This window comes from Anser brachyrhynchus (assembly GCF_964034855.1).
Source record: "Anser brachyrhynchus genome assembly, chromosome: 10".
NCBI classification, from domain to species: domain Eukaryota; kingdom Metazoa; phylum Chordata; class Aves; order Anseriformes; family Anatidae; genus Anser; species Anser brachyrhynchus.
Window position 1 is genome coordinate 18523973 of NC_137705.1, and position 24887 is coordinate 18548859.

The 24887-nt window shown below is 36.5% G+C and overlaps 1 protein-coding gene across 8 annotated transcripts in view; it reads left to right on the plus strand.

Annotated features, from left to right (window-relative positions):
* The window catches only part of SLC6A11 (solute carrier family 6 member 11), a 156204-nt gene that overhangs the window by 13168 nt on the left and 118149 nt on the right, over positions 1–24887 (plus strand). For all 8 annotated transcript variants that reach the window (XM_080606744.1, XM_080606747.1, XM_080606741.1 and 5 more), the window contains exon 6: positions 9404–9536. In XM_080606744.1, the coding sequence (XP_080462870.1) occupies positions 9404–9536 (133 nt within the window). The remainder of the gene's footprint in view (positions 1–9403; positions 9537–24887) is intronic.

Genomic DNA, 24887 nt, shown 5'->3' on the forward strand with positions numbered 1-24887 from the left:
GCTCTTACATGAAATTTTAAGGGAATTATTCAAAAAGCAGCAAGTCCTGTGTCTCCTTCACTCTGACTCAATATTTAGAATGCTCTTTGCTGTATTTTGTTTCAAGAAATTAAATACATGTGTTCCACTTCCTTGAACATGGTCTGTATGGGATGGGGATTTCACATTGAACCTGCTCTAATTGTTGTACAATATAAACAGTCATGGGGTGTAGATGGGGATCCTAACAACTTCCTGAGGTGAGTGCCTCAGCCAGAAGTTTAGAGGATCATTCTCCTGCTGCTTCAGTTCTTATTTAGATGGTTTAGATTGAAAAGAATACTTGAAGACCGTAAGGATTTACAGAGGCTGTTCTGTTACTTTATAGGTTAATAGTTAGACCATCCAGTTCCAGTCCTTATACTAATAAGTATTTAATTATTTATGCACAGTATTAACAGGAAAGTGTGGAAGCTGTTGTGAAGTCACATACTGTTGAATAACCAGAAGCTTGATAGGGAGTTTTCATGGTAGAAGACCTTATATGCTTTAGGGTAGAACAGGGCTATGAATATGAATATAGGACTCCGAAGCCTTCCAGGGTTTCCAGGAAGATAGATGTACTCAATGATTTTAGTTCTCTGTCCTAGCCTGTTCTCCCTGTGTATGCAAATAGCAATAATTGAGGTTGAAAGAGACATCTGGAAGTCATCTTGTCCAACCACTGATCAAGCAGGGCCACCTAGAGCTGGCTGCTCAGGACCATGTCCAGGTATTTTTTGAATGTTTCTAAGGAGGGAAACTCTACAACCTCCCTGGGCAGCCTGTTCTAATGCTTGGTAACCCTCACAGTCAAAAAGAGTTTTTTGATGTTCAGATGGAACCTCCTGTGACAAGAGGCAATGGACTGAAACACCGCTGAAGAGTCTGTTTTTGACCTCTTTGCACACTTCCTTCAGGTATCTATATACATTGATAAGATCCCTCTGAGCCTCCTCTTCTCCAGGCTGAACGGTCCCAGCTCTCTACAGCCTTTCCCAATAGTAGAGGTGCTCCAGTCACTTAATTATCTATGATGCTGTTTGTTGGACTCTCTCTAGTAGCTTCATGTATGTCTTATACTGAAGAGCCCAGAACTGGATGCCATAGGTCAGGTGTGGCCTCACCAGTGCTGAATAGAGGGAAATCCTTTCTCTCTCAGTTTTCTAATCTTAAGTGTGGACATGGACAAATCATTTCAGATGGAACCTAAACGTTAGCATGCTTCTGGGACATTGGTGAGCTATTTCAGTTCTTACCTTAACTCCTCAGCTGATTTGTTTTTCCTTTGTCTATAGCTAGTGCCTTCCTGGCACCCGTACCACAACTATCCAGTTTAGTATCCTTCCCCAGGATTACATCCAGTCCTGCCTTTCTCATGTACAAGTCATACTTGCTTAGTTTTTTTAGTCAATTTAAATTCTTAAAGGATGGATGCTCTTGATGTGGGAGGAAAAAAGAATGTAGCTAATAAACAGGAAAAGAAGTTGGTAGGCTTTTCACTCTTTCCCATTATATTCTAATGTGCGAGTAAGGAAATTGAGTTTCTATGTCAGGAGGATTTCCTGAGGAAGACTCATTAGAAATTGCTTGGGATTGCCTATAGATTGCAGAATATCAGTCAGTGCAGGCCTTTAAACAATCATGTAGGCACAGTTGTCCTGCTGTTCAGAAAGGGAGATAACTGATACTCTCCTGAAGTCCCTTCCACAGATAGTCAGCAGAATTGAAATCATAAAAAAACTATTGTTTTTAGTTAATAAATAAATTCTACTGGCTTAATTTTTCATTTCAATTTAATTAAGAATTGTAAGTTGCAAGAGGATGGTGCTAGTTTATGAAGAGTCAGTAGTTGTAAATGTGGACTCAGGATCTCCCCAAATAGCTCCTGACCATTCACAATATTATTTTTCTCTTTTGACTTACAAGCTACGCTTTCGCTGCGTTGTGTCCCTTGTTTTTTTTTTTTTGTTCTTTTTTTTTTCTACTAGGAATTAGTGCAGGGCCAGTGCATATGAGAAATATGTTGAGAGAATGATTTCTTTTGGCCTTTCAGGGAAGTTTTATACTTGCATATTCCAGGGGGAAGAGGTGAGAGTTTACCATCACTCATCTATTGCATGAGTTTGTAGCCAAGAACTTATGAAGGACTATTTCACAAAATCATGGAATGTTTCTAAATTTTTTTCTGTGGTCTGTAGCTCTAATTATATGAACACTTAAAAGTGAACAGCTGAGTACAAGTCTACAGACTGCCTAAGAGGTTCAACAGAATTTTTTGAGAACAACCAGGCTGACTTACATTTCTTCTAGGTACTTTCATTTCACAGCTGCTGCAGCCTGAATGCTGAACTAATTTACATCACTCTGAAGGTGAATAAAAAGGCGATTTTTTTTATCACTGCATGACTTCTTCAGAGAGGAGTAGGTCGAGTAGGGGAAAAACTGCACAAATACTGAAAGAGTTATTGGATATGTTGAGAGAGTACCAAGAAACTATAGAGCAGAGGTGAGTGGAATGATACAAAAGAAGCCATTTGATAGGATTAAACTCTCAGACTTGGCTAAGAAGAAGTTGCCGTGACTTCAGTGAAACAGGTTGAAGGAAAATAGGTCAGGAATAGCTGGAGGATAAGTGGGTTGTGCAGGGTTTGTATATTGCAATCTTTCTCTAGCTATAAGTACACATACATATACAAAAAATGCAGATTTTTTTATTGATATGCACAGTAGTTGTTAAGTGGTGTCACATTGTATTCAGATAAGTACTGACTTTAATGTGACATTGGTTAACATAAGAAATACTTGTTATTTGCAAGCAGAAACTAGAAATTTTAGAGAAGTCTGCTGAGTGGAGTTTAATCTTTTTAACAGATAAGAAATGTGAAAAGTGGATAATGAATATACAACGTACAACCCTCTCAGGACTTCAAGAGGAAAGAACTAGGCTGAGCAGCAGCAAATGTGGCTCAACTAGGAATAATTCATTCTGATATGTGTAGGTCACAGAAAATACGCTGTAAGAGGTAAATATTTTAGAGCCGTGCATAATGCTCTAGCTGTGGAATTCTCACTGATGTGACCACTGGGAATTACCTGTCTGCTGCTTTCAGAAAGCCAGACGTAAAGTTAAATGTTTTTTCATAAGAGAATTCTTAGTTTAACAGAATTTTATAGTGGGTTTTTATTATCTTCTAAAAGCTGTGCGAATATATAGGGCAGAGTGTGTACAGTAAGCTAGGCAAGTTCTTAAATGTGTGTGATATTTCCATGTGTTTTCTGTGTGAGTTTCTCTGTGGTCTTTTATAATACATATTTTTAAGTAAAGTTGCATGAATTTTACCAGCTAAACTGCTAGCCTTTTGGTTTCATGGGGTTTTATATCGTTTAACATTTAGTATATTTTGTAAAAAGTCTATCATGGTAGTATCTAAGGCAGTGGAGAATACTGTCTTATATCTTTAGTATCTTATATTTCCTGCTTAATTCTGTTTTGCTCTCGTTACGAGAGAAAACCATTCTATATTCATAGAAAGGTGGGAAGCGTGTAATTTTGGTTAACTTGCATTCTATTAGCCATTATCCCTTACCTCGAGAGTTTTAGTGTGTCCAGTTGGTAAACAGGAACTACTAAACCAAGCATGGAGTCTTCTCTGAAATACCGCTGGCTGTACATTTATATGTTATTATTAGAAATAAGCATTTTTTCTTTCAATCTTGCTCACTCACATACTTTCAAAAGCTTTTGTTCTTCCTAGACTGTTCCTTTTTCCACCTTTGAATGATGCAATCCAGATTGATGGATCAGCCTCTCTTCCAAATTAGACAGCAATTAGCACAGATTAGACAACCATAACAAAATGCTGCAAATCTCCAAAAGATATTGCTGGACAGAAAAGCTTCTGTGCTGTACAGTAGAGTTTAGTGTTTTAATAGAACCAAAAGAGCAATTTCAGTCACTCAGAGATCCCTTAAAGCTCATTCCAATTGTAAGAGCTGAGGAAAGAGGCTGATGAAGCACTGATTCGGGCAAGAACTCCCAATGTTGCTGCCTAGGAAGGTCAAAGGGTCAAGTGAGCTGCAGTATTCAGTTTTTAAGATTCTCTACATAAGATAATGGGAAAAGTGAAGTGACTCAGACAATGGAGAATGAATATTGCTGGTGGGGAAACAACTCAAAATAGTTGTTTCAAAGTTATTCTTATAGTTATATAATATAGTTATTCCTATTTATTGATGAGCGTTGGCCACACTCTCATCAATAAATAATGTGTCACAAGTACTCTTTGTTAGATAAGCAGCTTCCTCTGATCTCTGTGACAAAAAGAATGCTGCTTTACTTATCCGTGTGTCCACGGAAAACATCTCAGCCTTCCAGTGTGTCTGGAAGTACTGCAGTCACTATGATTCTTCCAAAGGAGGCTGACTTTGTGGTGGTTAACTACCTGAATAAGCATCTGACAGTGCAACAGTCCACTGTGTGATTGTCTTCAAGCAGATGTTTGCCAGAGCCTTGGATACTGGTAGCTATCTGGCCTTGCGGTTCAGGTATCCACGAAGGATCCTGGTACATGGAATTTGAATGCCACTGGTTTCAGAATCAAGTTAGTATCTGCTCAAGTCTGCGTGTCAGCAACTGTTTACTTGCACACAATACTCAAGTGCATTTAGGTAAGAAATACTCAAAACAATACATTTTCACAGAAGTTAAAGAATATTAACTGTAGACAGTGCAATGAAAACATCTTTGGATGGAAAACTTACTTTAGCATAGGAATAGAGTATGTCTGAGAGATAATGATACTTCTGAACTGGTGAAAAAGCTGTGTGCTGCTGCTGCTCAAGACTGTTTTTTTTTTTTGCACAAAGAGCTCAGTAAAAAGGTTCACAAGGTAAATATAAACCAGGTCTGAAAAATCTGCAGGTGTGAAAGGAGCATACCAAAACATGGAGCATACCAGTAGCCAGAAAGGCTACTCCACAGCAGCACCACTGCTGCTTAGTGGCTTCTTTTTTCTTTCATTCCACACAAAATGTGCTGAGGACAGAGTCTGGTGCAGAGTATGTAGATATCATTGCCTGTTCCTGGCTGAACAGATACTGAAAGAGAAGTGACCCTGGGAGGCTGCTTTCTCTGACTTATTTATTTATTTTGTAAAAGAAGAATGTCTTGGACACTGCTCCAAATCAGGGAGGGAACATGAAGGAACTTTCCTCAAATAGATTGAGTCTTTTCTTCAACTTTCCAAATCATAAAATAATGCAATGATTACCTTGGTACATTCCTTTCAACTGTGCATGGTAGCAGTTAATCCTTTTTATTTTCAAGAGTTTGCTGCAGCCCTGCACATTGGAACACTTTAATAAAGATGCCCTTTCCCAGGAAAAGTGCTCTCCCAGCCCATGGGAAGTGTAGTGCTGTTGTTGCTGTGTCCCAAAAGAGTGCACTTGTAGAAGTTAAAGCTTTCAAACTCTTACTTTTCAGTTGTGGATGCAAAGGTTATTTTTCTACTGTGAGTAGTCAGAAGTAACAGTTATCTCATAATATGCCTGTCTGCAGCAATTCTAGCAAGAGAAGGTTCCTTCTTTCTTTAGGATCGCTGAGCTGCTAAATCAAAAATTGTTTGAGTAAATTCACAAGCAAAAGCATTTTCAATAAATACGTAATACTTACTGATCTTTATTTTTCCAAATTTTGCTAGGACATATATGTACAATGATGTCAATTGAAAGAAGAGAGGTTACCATTAGCAACAGTACGTTCCTGGAATTTAGGTAGCAAAAGGTCATAGAATACTGTCTTGTTACTTACTGAGGACGTTATTTTATGTCTACTGAACGTATGCTGAAATTTTTCTATGGCTTTGTTCTTTCTTCCCCACTCCGTCCTTGTTTTATCTACAATTCTATTTTGATTCAACATGAACTGTATGTATTTGGATTATAGTATTTGGTACTATAAGCTGTAACCACAATGAAACCACTCTGTAGTCATAATTAGCCATGTAGCCAAGATTTGATTGTCAGTTTTAAATGCCGTTGTGACCAACCATCAGCTTTTCTGGCACGTAACAGGAAATACAAAGAATTCTGAACTTCAGTAAAGTCCTATTATTCCACTTACATTTATCTTTTATTTATTCAAGTCTATCAACTTCTGTCATTTCTTTGTGTTATGTGTGGAAAGGAAAGGAAAGCTATTCCTTCAATAACAGTTACTCAAGTTATGTATGTGTAGAAAGACATAGCGAAGCCTTCAAACATGTAATGTGTCTTTGAGTGTGATACACATTACGAATACACTGCGGATTAAATTCAAAAAAAAAAAAAGAGACCTTAATTTTCCATTTACAGGCACTATATCCTATGTAGATTTTGTTTTTAAATCAGTGGTAGCAAAACCTTACTCGGCTTTGACTTCACCTTCGAGTTCCAAGTTAACCCTAATGCAGATGAAGTTTATTTCCTCAGCACTGTGTTCAAGATGTTGAAATGCCACCAGTCTCCTGGCTTCTTTCCCGGGCTACTGGCAGTTCATGAAATTGAACTGCTGTGTATAAGAAACAGAAAAACAAAAACAAACTCAAGACCCACAAGAAGTCTTTTCAAACTCTAATCATTTTCTGTTTTAACATATTTTTGACATATAACAATACTTGATGATTTCTATCTTCAGATCTCTGTGCAAGCCAAATAATTTTTACAGCAAAATTTCACGCAGTCTTAAGTTGTTGGCAGCAAACTCACACAGTATACTCAAAGTTACTATGGTTAAAATGGTGCATAATAAGCAGTGATCTTAAATTCTGTAGTAATTCAAATGGTTACCCCCAGCTACATCATTGTTTGTACCTTGCAGCTACAGTGGTTCTCTAGGTTCTTGGGCTTTTTTTTTTCTTCTAGTGAAAATAAGTCTTCAGACTCTATCTGAAGAGTTCAGGTTTTTGAACTGAACAGCACTTTTTGAAGTGTTGTTAAGGACAGACATGCATGTTTCCTACTGGAAAGCATGCAGAATTTGAAAAGCAAAATTACAGAGACATTTACTGGATGTGTTTTGTTTTTTAATAGTAAGTTTTATAATATATTGTATATATGTTATACATATATATATAGTATATATGCTTTTTTACAGTATGTCTGGCATGCACCTCTGCTAAATGACATGGCCAATGAGATCCTAATATCTCCTGGGGGATATGCCAGATTTGACAACTAAAAAGTTTTATCATAAAGAAATATCTGGAAGTCATCCCTTAATTTAGGTTTCTGATTCTCAATAATTTAGTTATGTAATTCAGCTTAGTTATCTCCCATGGCTTCCGTGTAACTGTCAAGCTTGTGTAGTTACCCAAGTGGGGCACTTTTGGCTCATAAAAATTACTATTTTTCATTTTGAGTTGTAATATCACTTGATAATTCAGAATATAAAATCCCTAGGATTTTGCAGGTTGTCTGGGGATCCCACTATCTCCTTTTACAGGACCACATAGTTTATATCAGGGATTTCTTAGGGTGACGCTGAGGCCCTCTAATAAAACTGATTCTGCTTATAATGACCATGAGGTACTTGCAACCTCTTCCCATCACAATCTGGTTAATTTATACTGTGCGCATAAATTACCCCTTCTTTCTGCTCTGCTTTATCAAGTACTGTCACAAGTGATGAAACGCTGGTGCAGGCCTTCACAGATGTGGCTGTTCCTGGGCATCTTACTATAGAACTTCTTATTTATTTACGTATTTTTTAATGCCTGTAATTCTAAACTGCAGAGTATCACTTTTAATGTCATTTTACAGTTCTTTATCTACATTAAGATCTGAGGAGAATAAGGTAGTTCAAGGGTCTTGTAATGTTTAGAGATGAGGAAGACAACTGTGCTATTTCTTTTTCTCCTGTCTGGGTGATTTATTCAAGGTTGTGGCAGTTTTTAGATAGAAGCTGGGCTGCTGAGGAACAAGAAGCTGTGATCAACTCTGTCATCTCTGACCACTGAATATATCAGCCTCACTTCTTGAATTCAGGGGAGAATCATGCATTTTTTAAAATGCTCCCCCTTTTTGATTGATTTATGTTGAATAATAAAAGAATAAGGGCAGATACAAGGGTGTCCACAGTCAGGCTGAACTGTGGTTTTGTGAGACGAATTTCAAGTTCTGAATGCCTCCTGCTTTCAAAATCTGCCGCTGCTGCTGTTTCTGCCAGTTTCAGCAGGAGAGCTAAGGCCCTGGCACTAAGGAGAGCTGTGTTGTGCCTGCTGAGGAAATCACTGCTACCCTCTGAGCAAGACTTTCTCTTCATTGGATGTATTCTTTGGCTGCATTATATCTTATAGTTTAATTGTATGTTCTGGACTTGTTGCTGCTTTCTTTCTAAGGGAAACATTAAACCTTTGTTCTGCATGAACAGAGAAAGGACAAAGTGATTTAAAGTACTTTTGTATATTTAAATACTCATTACTGTGCTAACAGTTCAGGTTGATTGGCACCATGTGTCTTTCTTAAATGGGAGCAGCAGGTCTAATTGTTTAGAGGCCATTAATTTGCCATTTACTTTCTATGCCACTCTTTTCAAAAGAATCCAGCCAGGGTTTTTGGATGGGTAGGGTAGGTGTCTCTGCTGTTTGAGACTTCTCACAGAACATTCAGGAAAGACTGAGCATTTACTTTCTGTAGACAGCTTCCAGAAAACGGTTGCTTTAAAACATTCTCTTCTTAAGTCTTCACTGAGACTTGTGTTTGTAATACATAGTTGCTTTTTAGTGTGTGAAACATTCTAGCCATGAGATAGATAGATGTTAATAACATTTATTTATTAAGATGTTGTTAAGCCACTAGAGAAGAACAGCATAATGGTTCAAGTGACCAGCTGCTGGAATGGATTACTTTGAGAACTGGTTGTGGATTATGGTGTTAGTCTAATTCATGAAAATAAATGTTACAAGGTAAAAGTAAAGGTTAAAACTCAAATATATATTACTGGAAAAACAGTAAAACTGAAAAAACACTTACTCTTGAAGTGTTTTGTTTTGGGCTTATGTATATCTGTTGATTCAGAGCACTTAGTTTTTTTTTTTTATTTTTGTCTCTGACTTTCACTTTGTACAAAAGCTTTCCATGCTGAATCTATTTTTAAATCTTGTTGATTTTTGTCACTGACCTGGGAAAATCAATCATTTGTTTGTTTTTAGCCTGATGTAAAACCCACTGAAAATATTCCAATACTTTCTCTTCTGTGTCTTTTCTCTTAGCCTGATGCATACTCACTAGTTAGTAACCAGGAGTCTCCTTCATTGAAGAAGACTTGGTTTTAGCTCAGTGTTTTATATGTAGTACTATTTTGCTCCAGTATTATCCTTTTTTTTTTTTCTTCCCCTTTTGGTAGACGCAGGGTGCTAGCTATATCTGATGGGATTGAACATATTGGGAATCTTCGCTGGGAACTTGCCCTGTGCCTCCTCGCTGCTTGGACTATCTGCTATTTTTGCATTTGGAAAGGAACAAAGTCAACTGGAAAGGTAGGGTTAAAATTCTGCACATCAGCTGAATTATGACTCTACTGCTCTAAACCTGTGTGTTGTCATTTACATGTGTTTAAATCATAATTGTAGGATTTTAAATGAATCTTGCATTGCTGTAAGTATCTGTACTTGGGAGTACATAGAGTGCAATACTAAGTAGCTAAGAATCAGTCCTACTTTTTATTGTTTTGTTCCCCTTGGTTTTAATGATTTTCATTTTCACTAACTCTGTTACATGAGGCTGTTTTTTGTTGTTGATGATGTTGTTTTAGTAGTTGTATTGTTATTAACTTAGCAGACTCCTCTAGAGGCCATTCCTTGAACTATGGAATCAAGAATGTGTTGTGTTGATTTCTGTGCACAAGGTATAAAATTTTGAATTTGTCCCTAAACTCAAAGGAGTTGAAACTCTCAGTGACGCAAACAAATTACACAGATAAACTGAGAGCATTCAGAAACATAAGGAAGCTACAATAATGCAGATGTAAACAAGTTCAAATGGATCACCAAAAGCAGAAATAATGGAAAACGACAACAACAAAACAGACATGAAGATAGCCATATTAGGAAAAAATAATAAATAAAAATCCAGTATTCTTGTAAGTTGTTGAGTGAATGAATACTGGATACCTAACAGAGCGACTCTACTTCACAGCCTAAGGAAGTCATGGGACTTCTGTCTGTATTTACCAACTCTGTCAGTCAATCTGGTAGTGCATTTTTCATCTAAGTATTTGCACACATGGATTTATGCAGCCCTACTTTTATCAAGTCACTGCTTGAAAGATGCTGAGAGAGGCTGTCTAGAGATACATACAAGAACAAATAGTTTAGAGGAAAGAGGAAAAAAAATGAAGACAAAAATATAGAGAAGCAAAGGTGAGATAAGGGAATGACAAAATAAATGTCCATATGTCTTTGAAGTATGCACTCAAGGGAGATACAAAAGTGGTGTAGAGCTACAACTGATGGCAAAGAAATGAAGCTGAGCAAAACTATTTTTTTTTCTGTCAGAAAGAATATCTGAAGATGGAGATCTATTCTACCATAGAATAATCTTGTCCCAAGGGTGGAGGAAAAACATGTATTGTGAATACACATGTGCAAGAATGCAAGTTTGTGCAAAACTGCATAGAATACTTAAGAAAAATAGCATTGGCAGAAATAATTTGCTAATAGGAAGAGTCTCTATTGATCTCAGTGGGGACATATTTTATGTTTCTGCATTTCTGTGATTTACATTCAGATTTTTATAATTCTCCATATACATGTTATATGAGATTCCTTCAGCTTATACCACTTCCTCAGAAAAAGGTCTCTCATTTGAAAGTAATTAAAGTGAATCTGACCTTTTTTTCCTGATAGCTTAACTAAATTCACAGCTTACTAGTAAGTGGAACACATTTATTTTATTATATTTCGGTTTCATTTTGATAACTGCCTTTCTGATGAGTTTAGGCAAAGCATCCTGAGATAGAGAAGTGTCTTGCCCACTTTGAATGGGATGATAAGCTTTTCAGGTACACAGAAATAACTAGCAGTCTTCCAAAAGAAATGGAAAGAAAATGAAATCAGTGCTCAGTACTCAGCTGCATTGGTCTCAAGGGGTCCTGTAAGAAGTAGGCTTATCACATATTTACACTACTTGGATTGGTTTATCATGAGCAGCACTTCTGTCTCCAAAATCATAAGTAAGTCAACTAACTGGTAGATTCCTGTGTTCCTCACACTGAGGAAGACCACATTGTGCTCTTCAGCAATTTGCCTATGCAGAGGATCTGTTGCTTCCTGAGGAACATTTAGTAAGGTTCTTGCATAGCCCATGTTGATCCTTTCTTTTTCCATTTCTGCTCCTGTAATTAGTAAGGAGAACCTTTTACCTGATGAATGTGTGATATTGCAACTGATTGCAGTGATACTTTTTTTTTTTTTTTCTTACTTAGATTCCCTTTTCAGATTTGTTTCAGAATTTTAATGTTCTTGCCTCTTATTACAGCCAAGGTCACTGGAAACTGTGCCATCTCATTGCCTCTTGAGACCATCTAAGCACAGAGATAGCAGTCAAATATGGATGCAAGAAAAGATTAAAATGCTCAGAAAGAGAGAAGGCAAAGCAGTCTTCTGAGCTACAGTTTCTATTTCTGATAAAATGGTGTTTTAAAAATTCATATTTAAGCACATTTAAACATAGTCTTTCACACTAGTTTGAATTTATTATGTGCTTATTTCTAGGAAACATTTAAGATTTTCTTCTAGATTTTTGTTATAATAAAAAATTTTTTTAGGCTAGGCTGCTAAATTTCCTATAGACTTGAGTTGGATTGAATGATTTCAATGAAATAAAACTAAGAAAATTTCTATTTTGACTTAAAGTTTTATTACTTTTGGAAATGTTTTCGGAGAAACAGAATAGCTGGAGAGAAAGAGGATAGGGGAAAAAGAAACAGAAAATGGAGGAGGAGAGAGAGAGAAAGATGTACTGTCTTCATCCAACTGTGTTCTGTGAAATATTCAAGAGCTTAGTTTACTCCTTCCTCTTTTTACTCTGCATCCAAATGCATGGTGGGGAAAAAAAAATCCAAGCATTAAAAGCTGTCATCGAATAAAACCATCATTCTGCCAACTATCACTAACACAGAATTCATCTCCTCAGATTATGAATATTTAACTTTTTAAGATACTAAAAGTATTAAATCTAACATAAAGCTTAACTCCAAATGAAGTGCTTGTAACACTGTTGATGAGGTGTTTCAGCCTTTTACCTTTACAGTTCTTGAAACTCATCCCTTTTGCGTAATGTATATACCTATATAATAACTAAGTCTTCCTAATTTTTGATCTTCATAACACATTCATGAAATCTTCATGTAGCAATGAAGAGGAAACCAATTCTTTTTTGGATCTTGACTATCCATTTGTTAATTTAACTAAATGTCATTGTGCTTTAAACTTTGAGAAAGGGACATCAGAAATTCCTAATATATTCTTCATATAATCCTTACTGAAGGAAGTAATCCTAATCTTTTTTTTTTTTTTTAATGGGAGTACAACAGTTTTATCAGATTGTGGTCATTCCTTTGAGCTCATAGTGACTTCTAATTTGTAGCAAGATCTGCACAATTTCTTTTGAAGTCAGGAGGCTGGTAGACTAAGTCATATAAATGTACTCTCTTATTTGTCTATTCCTTTTCTGTTCAAGAATTGCTTGCTTTTTGAATGCATCAACCTATCCCTGTTTGGAGCTGATACTGTTTTGGAACCCCTTCAGGTACACAGATTTATAGTGTCACAACATTGTACAGATTGGAAAGGACCTTGGGAAGCCCTTTGTCCAACCTCTTGGTCAAAGCAGGATCAAAACTGAATTCAGACCAGTTTGCTTAGTGCTTTGTCTAGCTGCATCTTAAACATCTCCAACACCAGATATTTCACATTTCGTGGCAACCTGTTTCAATATTTAATTGTCCTTATGACATTAATCATGTATTAATTACTACTTTCCTACATGCAGTGTTCATTCCAATCTTTGTTACTGAATTATATATTTCTTTGCTTAGCTTGTTATATTTCTATCATCCACTCCTGATTAAAATACATTTTTTATCACTTGTGTTAGTAATGGACTTGAGTACCAGCAGTTTTTCTTGCATAGAGAATAACTTGAAAAGATTTCTATACTAATCCAAAAACCTATCTTGTTTTCTTCTTGAGTCTTTCTTTCCTAGTCAGCATTACTAGCCTATTCATGAACGGGAGTGGCAGCTAATCAGCACATAGTATGTCACCCAGCCATGGAACAACTTACTAACCTTGCTTATGTCTTTATAATACCTTTGCATGAAATGCTTCTGTTCTCTGTGCTATATAAAAGAGCACTACTTCTGCCCACTGATGATTAAAGGTTGAATCAGAAGGGTTAAAATGCAACCTTCAGTCTTACTGTCATTTTCAAGTATTAGAACATTTTACTACACCTGCTGCTTTGCATTTTTAAGTATGTTACCTGATGTTTGAAAGCAAACCACAAAGAGAAAAGCAAAACTCGGTGTAAAAAGGAAACAACTAAACTAATGAGTAATAGATTTTGATTCAAAGGCTGGCTTAGACAGTAAGTATTCAATGTGTAATAAATGTGATAAGCTGCCCTTGTTCATATTGAACTATATTTATGTTTCTGGGAAAATCATGTCAAGACCCTTTCAGTCTTACTGCAAAAAGTTGTGTTTAATGAATGAACAATGTAAAATCTTCTGAATACTTCGATGGGTCTGCCAAAGGGTAATATCACAGATAAACATTACTAAAAAGACAGTTTTGTTTTGCAAAATATATGTAATGTTACAAGTATGATTGCCATAAGAATTTGTACCCCGCCATTTTTTTCTTTGCTTTTGACTTGCTCCTGGTTATTTTTATATAGAGCCTACACAACAAAAACAGCAATAGAATGCATTATTAAAGTATGATTTGATTACAGAAAGCAAACAACTGAAAAGCCTATGTTGCTTACAAAATAGTAAACTATATTCAGATTTACAATTCACTCCAGTTTGTGTACTGAAATCCTCCATAAATCACACCAATAAGTGTGATTGCTTCCTATAGCATATGGCTGATATAATTTGTCTGGGCAATACCAACTAAAAAAAAAAAGTGGATAGCTGAAGGAAAATTGCTTTTGGTCTGGGAAACATCATTTAACTAAAAAAATAAAATAGTCTACTGTAGGGCAGGTTTCATCGTTTTATCTGAGTCAACATGCAGTCAGCATTTTCCGATAGGAGGAGTTAAAATGAGAATATTGTTGTATACCTTCAAGATTTTGGAGTTATTTAGTATTTGTCATACTGCTTGTATGACCACTGAGATCAAGACTCGTGTATTTTAGTCTTCCTGAATGAATCCACATTATTTTGATTATTATAAAGAACCTACTTCTGTTATTCATCTGTAGTCAAACCCCAAAAGAAAATTCTTCTGTATAATTTTGTACTTCACTTTAATCCTTAGCCTGTAAGTGTTAAGAAAACTTTCTCATAGACCTTCAGGATCATCTGGAAGAAAGATAAATCTCATAAGAAACTGTTCTTCATTTTTTTTTCAGAACTAATTCATGTATTACAGAGACAGGATTTAATAATCACTGAATATTATTTTCTTTGATTCTAGCTTCTGGATTTTTTGATCCCTTCCTATCCTTTGTGTTGAGTTCCCTGAAGTTCAACGTCATCCTGATTTTAGAGTGTGTAGAGTTTATGCTGTTTTTCCACTTGTTATACCTTAAAATTACAACATAAGGGGAGACTAATGAAAACAGAAGCTGATGCAGAAAGTTAAGGCCAGGGATGTTGTCCTGAGTTAGCATAAGGACTTGCAGAAAGGATCAAGTCTTTCATAGGTATCAAGTGTCTTCAAAATAATCTAGAGGGGTAGACATGGAGCTACAAGGCTGAGTGTCCTGGAAAAAGCTGTGGTTGGTGCTCTAAAACGAATTTGCTTGTTTTTTGTTGTTGTTTGTTTGTTTTTATCATAATCAACTTTTAATGTCTTGTACACCATCTCATCAAGCTTTGACTTGAAAACATGTTAGAAGATATTTTTATGGTTCTGTTTATAACTTTCACTCTTCAGGTACTCCATTAACCATAGCACAGAAAGCATGGCTGAAGGGTATGGCTGTGCTCACACATCTAAGTGCTATGTAAGAATAAGCACTGATATAGATACCCTCTCTGCATAAACATGAGTTGTCTAAGATGCTTGATTAAATAGTACTGCAAGTCAAAACCTGAAATAATAGAATAATGATTACACAGCATCTCCTCATGAAACATTTATGTCTTTTGTCTTAATTTATCATTGGATAGCCTCATATTATCCATTACATCTCTAAAAAGGATACTGTTTGGTTAATAAAATCATCTGCAATTCATCATTGCAAATGATTAGACATTCCTTTAGAAGCTTTTCTGATGATGGAGTTATCACATATTAACATAAAAGTATGAGGCATTCTGAATTTTCTTAATTGCGATTTCTGTTATTCATTCAAATATTTCATGATCTACCATAATATCCTTGGAAAAGTTATAAACGCTTAGCAAAGCCAAAAACGTTCTTTTCCTAAGGGAACAGCAATACTGTTTTACCTACCACAGGTAAGCAGTATATTGGGTTGAATGCATGTAAGCAATGACATAATTTATTTTACTCTTAGGCTATTGTTTTCTTTCTGTTTCCTGTGTAAGTGCATTGTCTATTAACCTGTAAAGTTCTCCACAGTTGTGTTTCTTTTCTTTTTTCTTTTTTTTTTTTCTGCTTAATAGTTCTGGTAGAAGTCTGTCTCATTCTAAATAATATGCTAGGCAAACTTGGTTGGATTCCATATAGACCCTCAGATATTTCCTGGCTTGAGTGTTTTACCTAAGCTTTATGTATAAAGTGTATGAGGGTCTTAAGCTGGACTTTGTGAAATTCATTTTGTAACTGCATAGCACTTGTCCTTCACAATGCTGTGCTGTTCCTTACTCCTTAATTATTTCAACTGATTAGTCTGATTTACTGAGTTGGACACAGTGAAGGACCATTTAAGGGTAAATTGTCAAGAAATTATATGAAAGTCTATTTTATGTGTTAAAAGACCAGAGACAGGAGAAAACAGTAATGTGTGGTCAGATTGCCTGGACTGTCTTGACATAGACCTATCAACAAAAACAGGAAAATGCTTTTGTATGTAGTTTTGATATTATTGTTAATCTGTGAAAAGTGATGAACAGGAAGGAATCACTGGAAACTGTAAGATCATTTATAATGAGTACATAAGATGGCCAATGAATTGTGCTAAAATATAACTAACATCTACATTTCAGTAAGGTTTAACTAAAGATGGAGGGAGCTGCCTTTTCACTCTTGTAGTGCTTTTGAAGACCACCTGTCACAGGCTGCAGTTCTGATATGCCTTAATAGTTCCATACAAAGTAGACACCTGGGCTTTTGAGAGTTTATTCTAAAAAATCAAGCTCCTTATTATGCATTGCTAGAAAAAAAAAAAAGGCTGCAACTGTACTTAAACATTGGTTACTTTTTTTTCTCGTTGAGGGGAAAAAAAATTGCGTGAGCAGTTTAAAGCAGAAACCATAAGTTGTCAGGCTGTCTGGCTGAGCATAGTGTCATCTCTCACTGCTCAATGCCACACATTTCTGACTTACTTCCTTTTTATAGCCTTGCTCCCTCCTCCTCCTCCTGCATTTGCAGTGAAGACTTTTTTTTTCCTTTTTTCTTTTCCAACTTTATGCTAGAAAGGGCCTTGGATTTGGATTCTTGTATTGATCTTCCTCTGTGCTCAGACAGGCTTCAGGCTTCTTCTTGGCTCCTTTGCTTATCTCACATTGTGCAAGCTAGTTTATCATCCCAGAGGGATAGTTTTTTTGGCTTGCACGCAGGTCTATTCTGGATCTGTAGTAAATTTCAGTGCACCGAGTTTGTGTCTAGCTTTGTTGTCTGAAATAGTTTATCACAGAATTGGCAAGCCGGAATAGTGCTCTTATTTTTGTCTCTGGGTGATCCTCTGTTAAGAGAGGACCCAATCCTACATCTGTTTCATGGCAATGCCACTCTGTTGATGACAGAGTGCCTTCTAATTTATGGTTATGCAAAAAGAACTGGTGTATAGAACTTAATCAAGGAAAATAATTGAAAAGCGTACATTTTTCTGTAGGAGATGTGGGCAGAGAGACATAACTCTGTCAAGACTACTGCATGAAAGAGAGAGAGAAACGGAACCAAAGGGAGGCTTACAAGAAAACTGGAGAGGGTCTCTTTACAAGGCAGTGCAAGCGACAGGACAAGGGGCAATGGGTTTAAACTGAGAGTAGATTTAGGTTAGACATTAGGAAGAAATTCTTTACCCAGAGGGTGGTAAGGCACTGAAACAGGCTGCCTATCGAGACTGTGGATGCCGCATCCTTGGAAGCGCCTAAGGCCGGGGCCAGCCTGGATGGTGCTTTGGGCAACCTGGTATGGTGGGAGGTGACCCAGCCCATGTCAGGGGGTTGGGACTGAATGGGTTTTAAGGTCTCTTCCAACCCAAGCTATTCTGTGAAGTCGCTATGAATTGTTCTATGTAAATCCTAGAATTAGGATGTTCTTTTCCTGTGAGCTGATTATCAGCAAGACACTGTAAGGAATCTGGTGTGCTGTAAGACCCAAAATTCAGACATGGATTTTTCATACCTTTTACCCATCATTTTTTCCTACCCTCCCATCAGGAGTTAAGCCTTGCTTGCCAGCAGTTAAGACTCAGTCAGTAGTCCCAAAGAAAATTTATTTCTCAATAGCAGGCTATATAAAGACCTTAATAGATTCAATGAGGCAGAAAGAAAGAGTAAAAGGACAGAAGGAGAAAGATGTATGGAAGGAAAAGAAAAAAAAAAAGAACTGGGGCCCATTGTAGGAGCTCAGGAAAAGGAACTAGGCAGCAATGATTGTATCTCCTGAAGTGTCTTTTGTTTTAGCCTAAAGTAATAGCAAAGAATACTCCTTCACGGCAAGGCTTTAACACTCTGTCCAAGACTGATCTCTGTATTCAAAGAGGGAAAGTAGAACATTCATGAGATGCATGCAGAGTTCCTGCTATCCGCCTCCTCTGTGTGAGGTTTTAGAACAGCTACTGACATTTTTTTTTTCACTCTTCTGTGCACTGAGCATTTAAGGACACCTCAGTTTTGTTAGTAAAGAAGATTTTTGTGCTTCTCTGAGAATGGTTTTTGCAAACTTCTGTCTGGCAACTGGGAAAAGTACCAAATAGTAAACCTAAATAAGAATTGCATCTGTGTCATTTCATACCTTACCCAGTTGCACCTTAACAGTGGAGGTCCATTTTTATAGGAATCTTTACTTAGTCTGGATCTGAGCCCTGGTCCACAGCCCAAGCAAGTCAAAAGTGTGTTTCAGGGCACTGAAGGACAACTCAGGGCACATGCACGTGTGAGAACTTTGGGGTAGAGAAATCACTTGATTTGTGAAGCTAACATATGGAAAAAAGTGATGGGGAGAGGGAGAGGGCAGCCTTGATATTTTCAGTGGCGATGCAGTGAAATTTGCTGAAAAAGTTAAGGTGAAGCCAAAAGGCACAGATTAATGCTGAGGCATCTCTATAGGAGAAATTGATTGGCTAAAGGTAACAGATGGGTCTGCTCTTTCCATGAGGTTACTGGGCACTTTTAACCCATTATCAAAAATAGATACATTGACTCAATTAAAAAAAAAATCTTTAGAAATGCTGTAGTTTGGTCATTTCTCCATTGTTTGACTGTTCCATACATGACTTCTTTGTATTTCTCTATTTACAGAGGAAACCTGCTCCATATAACAGTTCTCTTATCCCTTACCAAAAGAAATCAGCAAACAATACATATACATAAGTCAAACAGGAGCTAAACTATAAGTTGTTCTGTGTACTCCGGTCATTGTTGATATGACTGTAAGGGCTAAAACTTCATTCTTTCAGATGCATGACACTGCTTATATCTGTGCTTTTGAACTGTTCAGTTTATGAAACTATGTTTTACAAAGGTAGCTGTACGGTCAACTCTGCCCTAGTGTCCTTATGTGCATGCTGGAATCCCTTTTGTTGGATCTTGATTTACATATTTGAAATATTACTTGTACCTTTTCTTCACAAGAACATACAAGAATAACTCCTTGGTCTTGCAATAAAATATGGAAGCATGAGAGCTGGTGTACACTTATAGCACTGTCCGTCTTAGTGATGCTTCAGTTTTGTATTTCTTCAGCTGAAGTAGAATTGATATAATTTCCTATTCTCACACAGATATTTAGTCCTCAGCTAGCGGTGGTCTGTATAGCTTCAAGATTGTCCCATTCCTAGCAAATTACAAAGCAGTTTGTAGGTATCCATCTCCATGGCACTACATGTAAAGGTTAGTATTATATAAAATTCCTGTCAGCAGGAAGGCAGTCTCTAGTTTCTGCAGTCAGTACAGGTCAGATTTTTAGCTTTATCTACAATGTAAAGATGTCTTTGTAGTAGAAGTCTTGTTTACAAGGCAGCTCTTGAGAGATTTACAACTTTAATTCTGTATACCACCTCGGTGTCAACTAACATGGATTGAATCCAAACTCCTTCTTAACAATGGGAAAGCTTAATGAAATGAATTGCTACACGAGCAACAAAGGCAGCTTCAGGCAGCTGCTGGTGGCTGCTGAAACACATCCCAGAGAAATGAGTTGGCTGAAATGCACCTGCTATTCATTTTATCTTTAAAAAAACAACAACAACAAAAAAAAACACCACATATCATCCTGCTTGATTGTGTCATATGTAGAAAGCATAAGGCACTGCTATAGAAGTGTGACATAAAGAATTAACTGTAGTAAATTTTTTTTGAGTTATTTCCTGCTGTTAGAAAATGTGTTTGGTGCTATCTGTGATAACTGATAGCAGTTCAGTATTTTTTTTTTTGCAGTTTAGTCTGTATGTCGCTTGTTCCTGGAGTGCCTTACTGAGGATGGAAATTGTGCCACGTTTCAGATGAGCACAGTGAAATGCCTCTGTTCCCTGGAGAGCTTGCATTTACCTTACCTAACGGTCAGTCAGAGGTCTCTGCTGAACTGAAGGCATAAAGGGAGAGCAGAGAGATCAAACCATTTGCCTAAGATAGAAAAATAAATTGGTAGCAGAAACATAATCTGAAGTCTAGGCCAATGTCTTTATTGTGTGATTCCTCTCATTTTCCAGTGTGTCGGATCAGCTCTTAGACTGTGAAGCTCAGCAGAATTAAATTGCAGCATACTGTGTCAGATCAGTGCTCCAAAAGTGGGCCTCGAGGTGATTTAAGGGCTAGATTTAGAGTCTGCAGTAGTAGGGAAGTAATGGTGTAGTAAGCCTCGAGGTACAATATAGATGTGACTAACCACATTGTAATAAAAGTAGTAGTCATAGAGAGTGGAAATGTGGAGAATTGGAGTTCTGGAGGATAAGAATACTTGTTTAAGTGGTAAAGCTATTTATTATACAGCTGTTACAATTATTATACTTAATACACATAGCATTGCAAATATTTTAGGGTGAATACATTTCTCAGCAGTCACCATGGTGATAAGGACCAGTATTCCTCAGTGGATGATAGGAAATTGTCTGTCATCCTGTGGCTAGACAAACACACCATTTTCAATAAGAAACAATGAGCACTGTATTATCCTGTAAGCATCCTGAACCTCCCAATACACAAATATTTTGTGATTACAAAAATTATGAAAAGAAAGAAGAGAGATGAATGCTATGTATTTTTGCCTGCTTTTTTTTTCTTCTCACTTTTGCCAGTATTTACTGCACAGTAAATGCATAATGCAGTGGTACTTTCAGAAAGCACTGTGCAGAATTGACTGATAAATCATTTAGAGATGGCCACTAGCAAAACTACTTGAGTGTTTGAAGGATTGACTACATGATAAAAAAAAGGCTCATGTGTGACTAGCTTTGGTGCAACATTTCAGAGAATTTCCTAATTCCAATAGTATAGTTTCATAGTTTTAATATTTGCAATTATTTACAAACTTTTAAGGTAGGCATACATTTATTTGATGACTTCTCAGATGATGGCTACAGTGCCTGATTCTCTTCTTAACTACTTCCAAGTTGAGGCCTTTGTGCAGGTAGTATGTTCAGATTAAAATATTTGTCTTTACTAGCTGGCATCTTCTACCTTTTATGTCAAGCTGAAGCAGGACAAGTTCTAGAGGGGAAGTCTCAACTATTAATCCTTTTGGTAGCACTGGATGATGTTATATCCACTTTCCAGATTGTATGCAGTCTTCTTTTTTCCTTAGTGGTTGTGTGTGTATTTTATTTATTTTTTTCCCCAGTGCAGGTTGTCACAAATTTTTGTGGGACAAGAAAATCATCTCCTGTCCTGTTCTGACCTTTGCAACTTTATCTGCTTCACAGGCTAAACATTTTCAGAACGTGTCAGAACCTACTGACTAGAGACTTCAGTGAGAACTGGACAGGCATGTCTAAAATAGCTGAGAAATCAAATCCGCATAGTGCATTATTAGTCCCTCATTTCTGTCTGTCTAAACTTGGTAACAAAATTGGTAATTCAGGTGCAAGTAAGGGATAATTCTGACCCATTGTAAATTCTTTTCATAGAAATGGAATTGTCTTATATCAAGAATTGTCAGAAACCGAGATTATATTAAAAGATATTTAAGCAAAAATCCGGTTTCTGTATTTCTAACTAAAATCTAATAATTAATAGGGCTGGTGTATAAGGGCAGACTGGATGACATTCAGAAGTCTGAAAATCCTGGAAGGTTCTGAAAAGGAACAGCTTTGATTTATAAAAGCTTGAACTTTTTAAAGACCTTTACAAAATGAAAAATAAAAACAACCTCAGTAGATTAATTAGTCCTAATTTATATTTAAAATTCTTCCTGATTGATTTCTAAAGTTGACTTTTACTTGATTAAATAGCAGTCTTTGATTTTGAGATATTTGTGGCTCTGCAAATTCCCTACTTGATGGGAGCTGTACATAAACACTTTTGCTTGCAGTAATGAGCTTAGTGAAGATGCTTAAAGTTTGCTTTCTCAATATCAGTCTTCCTCTCCCTGCACACCACTATCAGGCAGGTCTTCCTCTTTGTGCACGAGGTTGTTAGCAAAAGTAATATACAAATATTATTCTTCTACATGTTCACAGTCACAGTAAACTGGTACTTCATTTGCCATTCAAGTTTTATGATCTCCCATTTGTGGCTGAGATAAAATACTCCTTAAATAAAATAAAAGACAGGATACTTGCACTGATGTCTCTGAGACCATATCTGTGACCATTTATATTTGGTTTCTCTTGGCAGTCTAACAAATGAATGCTTTGGGGTAGCAATATCTGTTAAAGTAAAAAATAAAAAATATTTGCACTAGACAGTATTAAAAATAATAAATATAAGGTCTGTAGGCACCCTCAAAGTGACAAGTTTAAAGAGCAATTTCAGAAGAAATAAGACATATCTTGATTTCATAGATCCTGGCAATCTGGAGAAGGAGAAAAAGAAAAACAAACAGCTGTTGTAATTAATTGGGAAATAATTTGAAGTAACATGTTTAGGAAACTTGATGCTGCTTAAGGAATATTTATGGAGAGAAACAGCTCATTATCTAAGTGAATTGTTCACTTCAGTGGGAATGTGAGCTGCTGCAGTCCATTGCTATTTTCTGTCTTTGGTACTTCTTCATTGCTTTCCAGTGTTCGCTGCAATCCTGGATTGGCCTGGTAGAGGCTCAGAGCACGAGGGTCGCACTTAGTCAAAACTTTCAGCACCCTATCCCCCTTTTGGAATTTCTGAGTACAGTTATTTAGTTTTTTTGGGGCACAGAATATATTGTTGAAATGGAATTTGAGAAGTGCTGGAAGGTTCATAAAGTCAGACCCAATTTAAAGAGTAATTCATGCTGAAAAGAAATAGGAAAAAAAACATTTTCACCCTTTTTTTTTAACTTTCAAATGGTGCTTAGGAATAATAACTTTGGCTTGTTAAGAGCCTTTTTTTCAATCAAGAGGGATCTTCCACCTATTCAGTAAAAAGTATATTAAAACAAAATGCAAAGTGGAATGGTATAGATTTTTTTTTTATCGTCTCAATATGAACTTCAGAGTTTTCATTTAATTGTAAAGAAAACTGTTTCAGCTTGACTCTAACACAATTATTTATTCATTGCCTTCACCACCACCTGTCTAAAAACAAGGACTTGCACAGCTTTGCTAGATAGGGATTTTTCAATGTCTCAGCCATTAAACTTAGTGTGATGAGGCATTAGAAGTATATATCCCTTGCTGGTGTTACTGTGTCATGATGAATCTTATGCTTCCTGTAATTACTGTGCATTTATCGAGGTTCTTCTGTACCTTTATGAAGCATCCCTTCTGGCACCCTGTTTTCTAGTGCACCATGGGTACCTAGTGAGTTTTTCCACTTTGAAATTTTTCTCAGTTCTCAAATCCAGCTAAATTTTCTTGTGTTGGTTTTTGAATTTTTGTCTACTCCGAGTGAAACTGTCTCCACTCACACATGATTCATTGGTAGCTTAGAAGAAATTCTGCATTTTGTAAGCAAACATCTTGCAAAGCAAACAAGGATGGTTCACAAGATTATTCTAGAGCAAATTTCCCTCTGTGGATCAGCAAATGACACAGCAGATGATGCTGAATAAATCTACAAAACACATAGAGAAAAGACAAATCAGCCATTTTGCTGCTTCTATCTCCTCCCCCTTCCCCAATCATGCACCTTACAAATCCACCCATATGACATTTTATCGGGTTTTTGGTTTAGTTTCTTTTCTGCATATGAAATTTTAGCTTAAAAACGTAGGCATATCTATAAAATATATTTTCTCCCTTTTGACATACTGTTACAAAAACTTGTGAATCAGCTGTCATTCTTTTACACCACTTTTCTTGTAAATCCAATTAATGTTGAAAATACCTCTTTTCAGTTGTGATTTGTGTATCCATAGATGCTATAGTGTCATATCAGCAAAAGGCTCTTTTTCAAGCAATGCTGTATGGGAAAATTCAGAGTATACTACGGTGGTTGTAAAAAGAAAATCTCATAGTGTTATCATGTGCTTTTAATATCTAAGAAGTTAATATTTGCAAAACTGAAAAATTTCTAGTGGAGCAGGATGGCTGGGTTAACTGTGGCATATAGGCATTTTTAATGTCGATTAAATTCATGCCCACGTAGGTAAGACTTGGGCCTTTTCACAAAGGTGCTAGAGTTGCCAGACAGTGGTAAGATAATTATTTTTCTATATTTTTACTGATATGTCCTTCTGTATCAGCATTGTGAAGCGGGATAAAGATTATTCTTCTCTCTGTCGTTACTCAGGCAGTGAAATTTTGGTTCCCAAATTGTTTCTCTTCACATGGGTGTACTCTGTAGTGTGGGTATAATTTTGTCTTTTATTTTTCCTTTTTAGACAAGCCTTGTATGTCACTGATATCTGAAGATTGGTCAGCAGTCTTCTCTTGACAAAGAAAGTTGGTGTTGTCAGTCTAGTTCTCAGTGTCCACTAAATAAATGAGCTAAATGACTATCCAATAGGTCAAAAACTCCAGACAAAAGCAAAGGATGGGCAGAGCATGGTGTCAGGTCTTATTTTCAATATATACTGAGTTTAGGCAAATTGCCAGCAATTCTTACATTGCTACTACCTGTGTTTATCTTCTAATGGAAAAATAGGGGAATTCAAAGGAAGAGGATTAGCAAGACAGTAAGTTTCTGAAGCATCAAGTAAAATTAAACACTTCTATTCCATTTA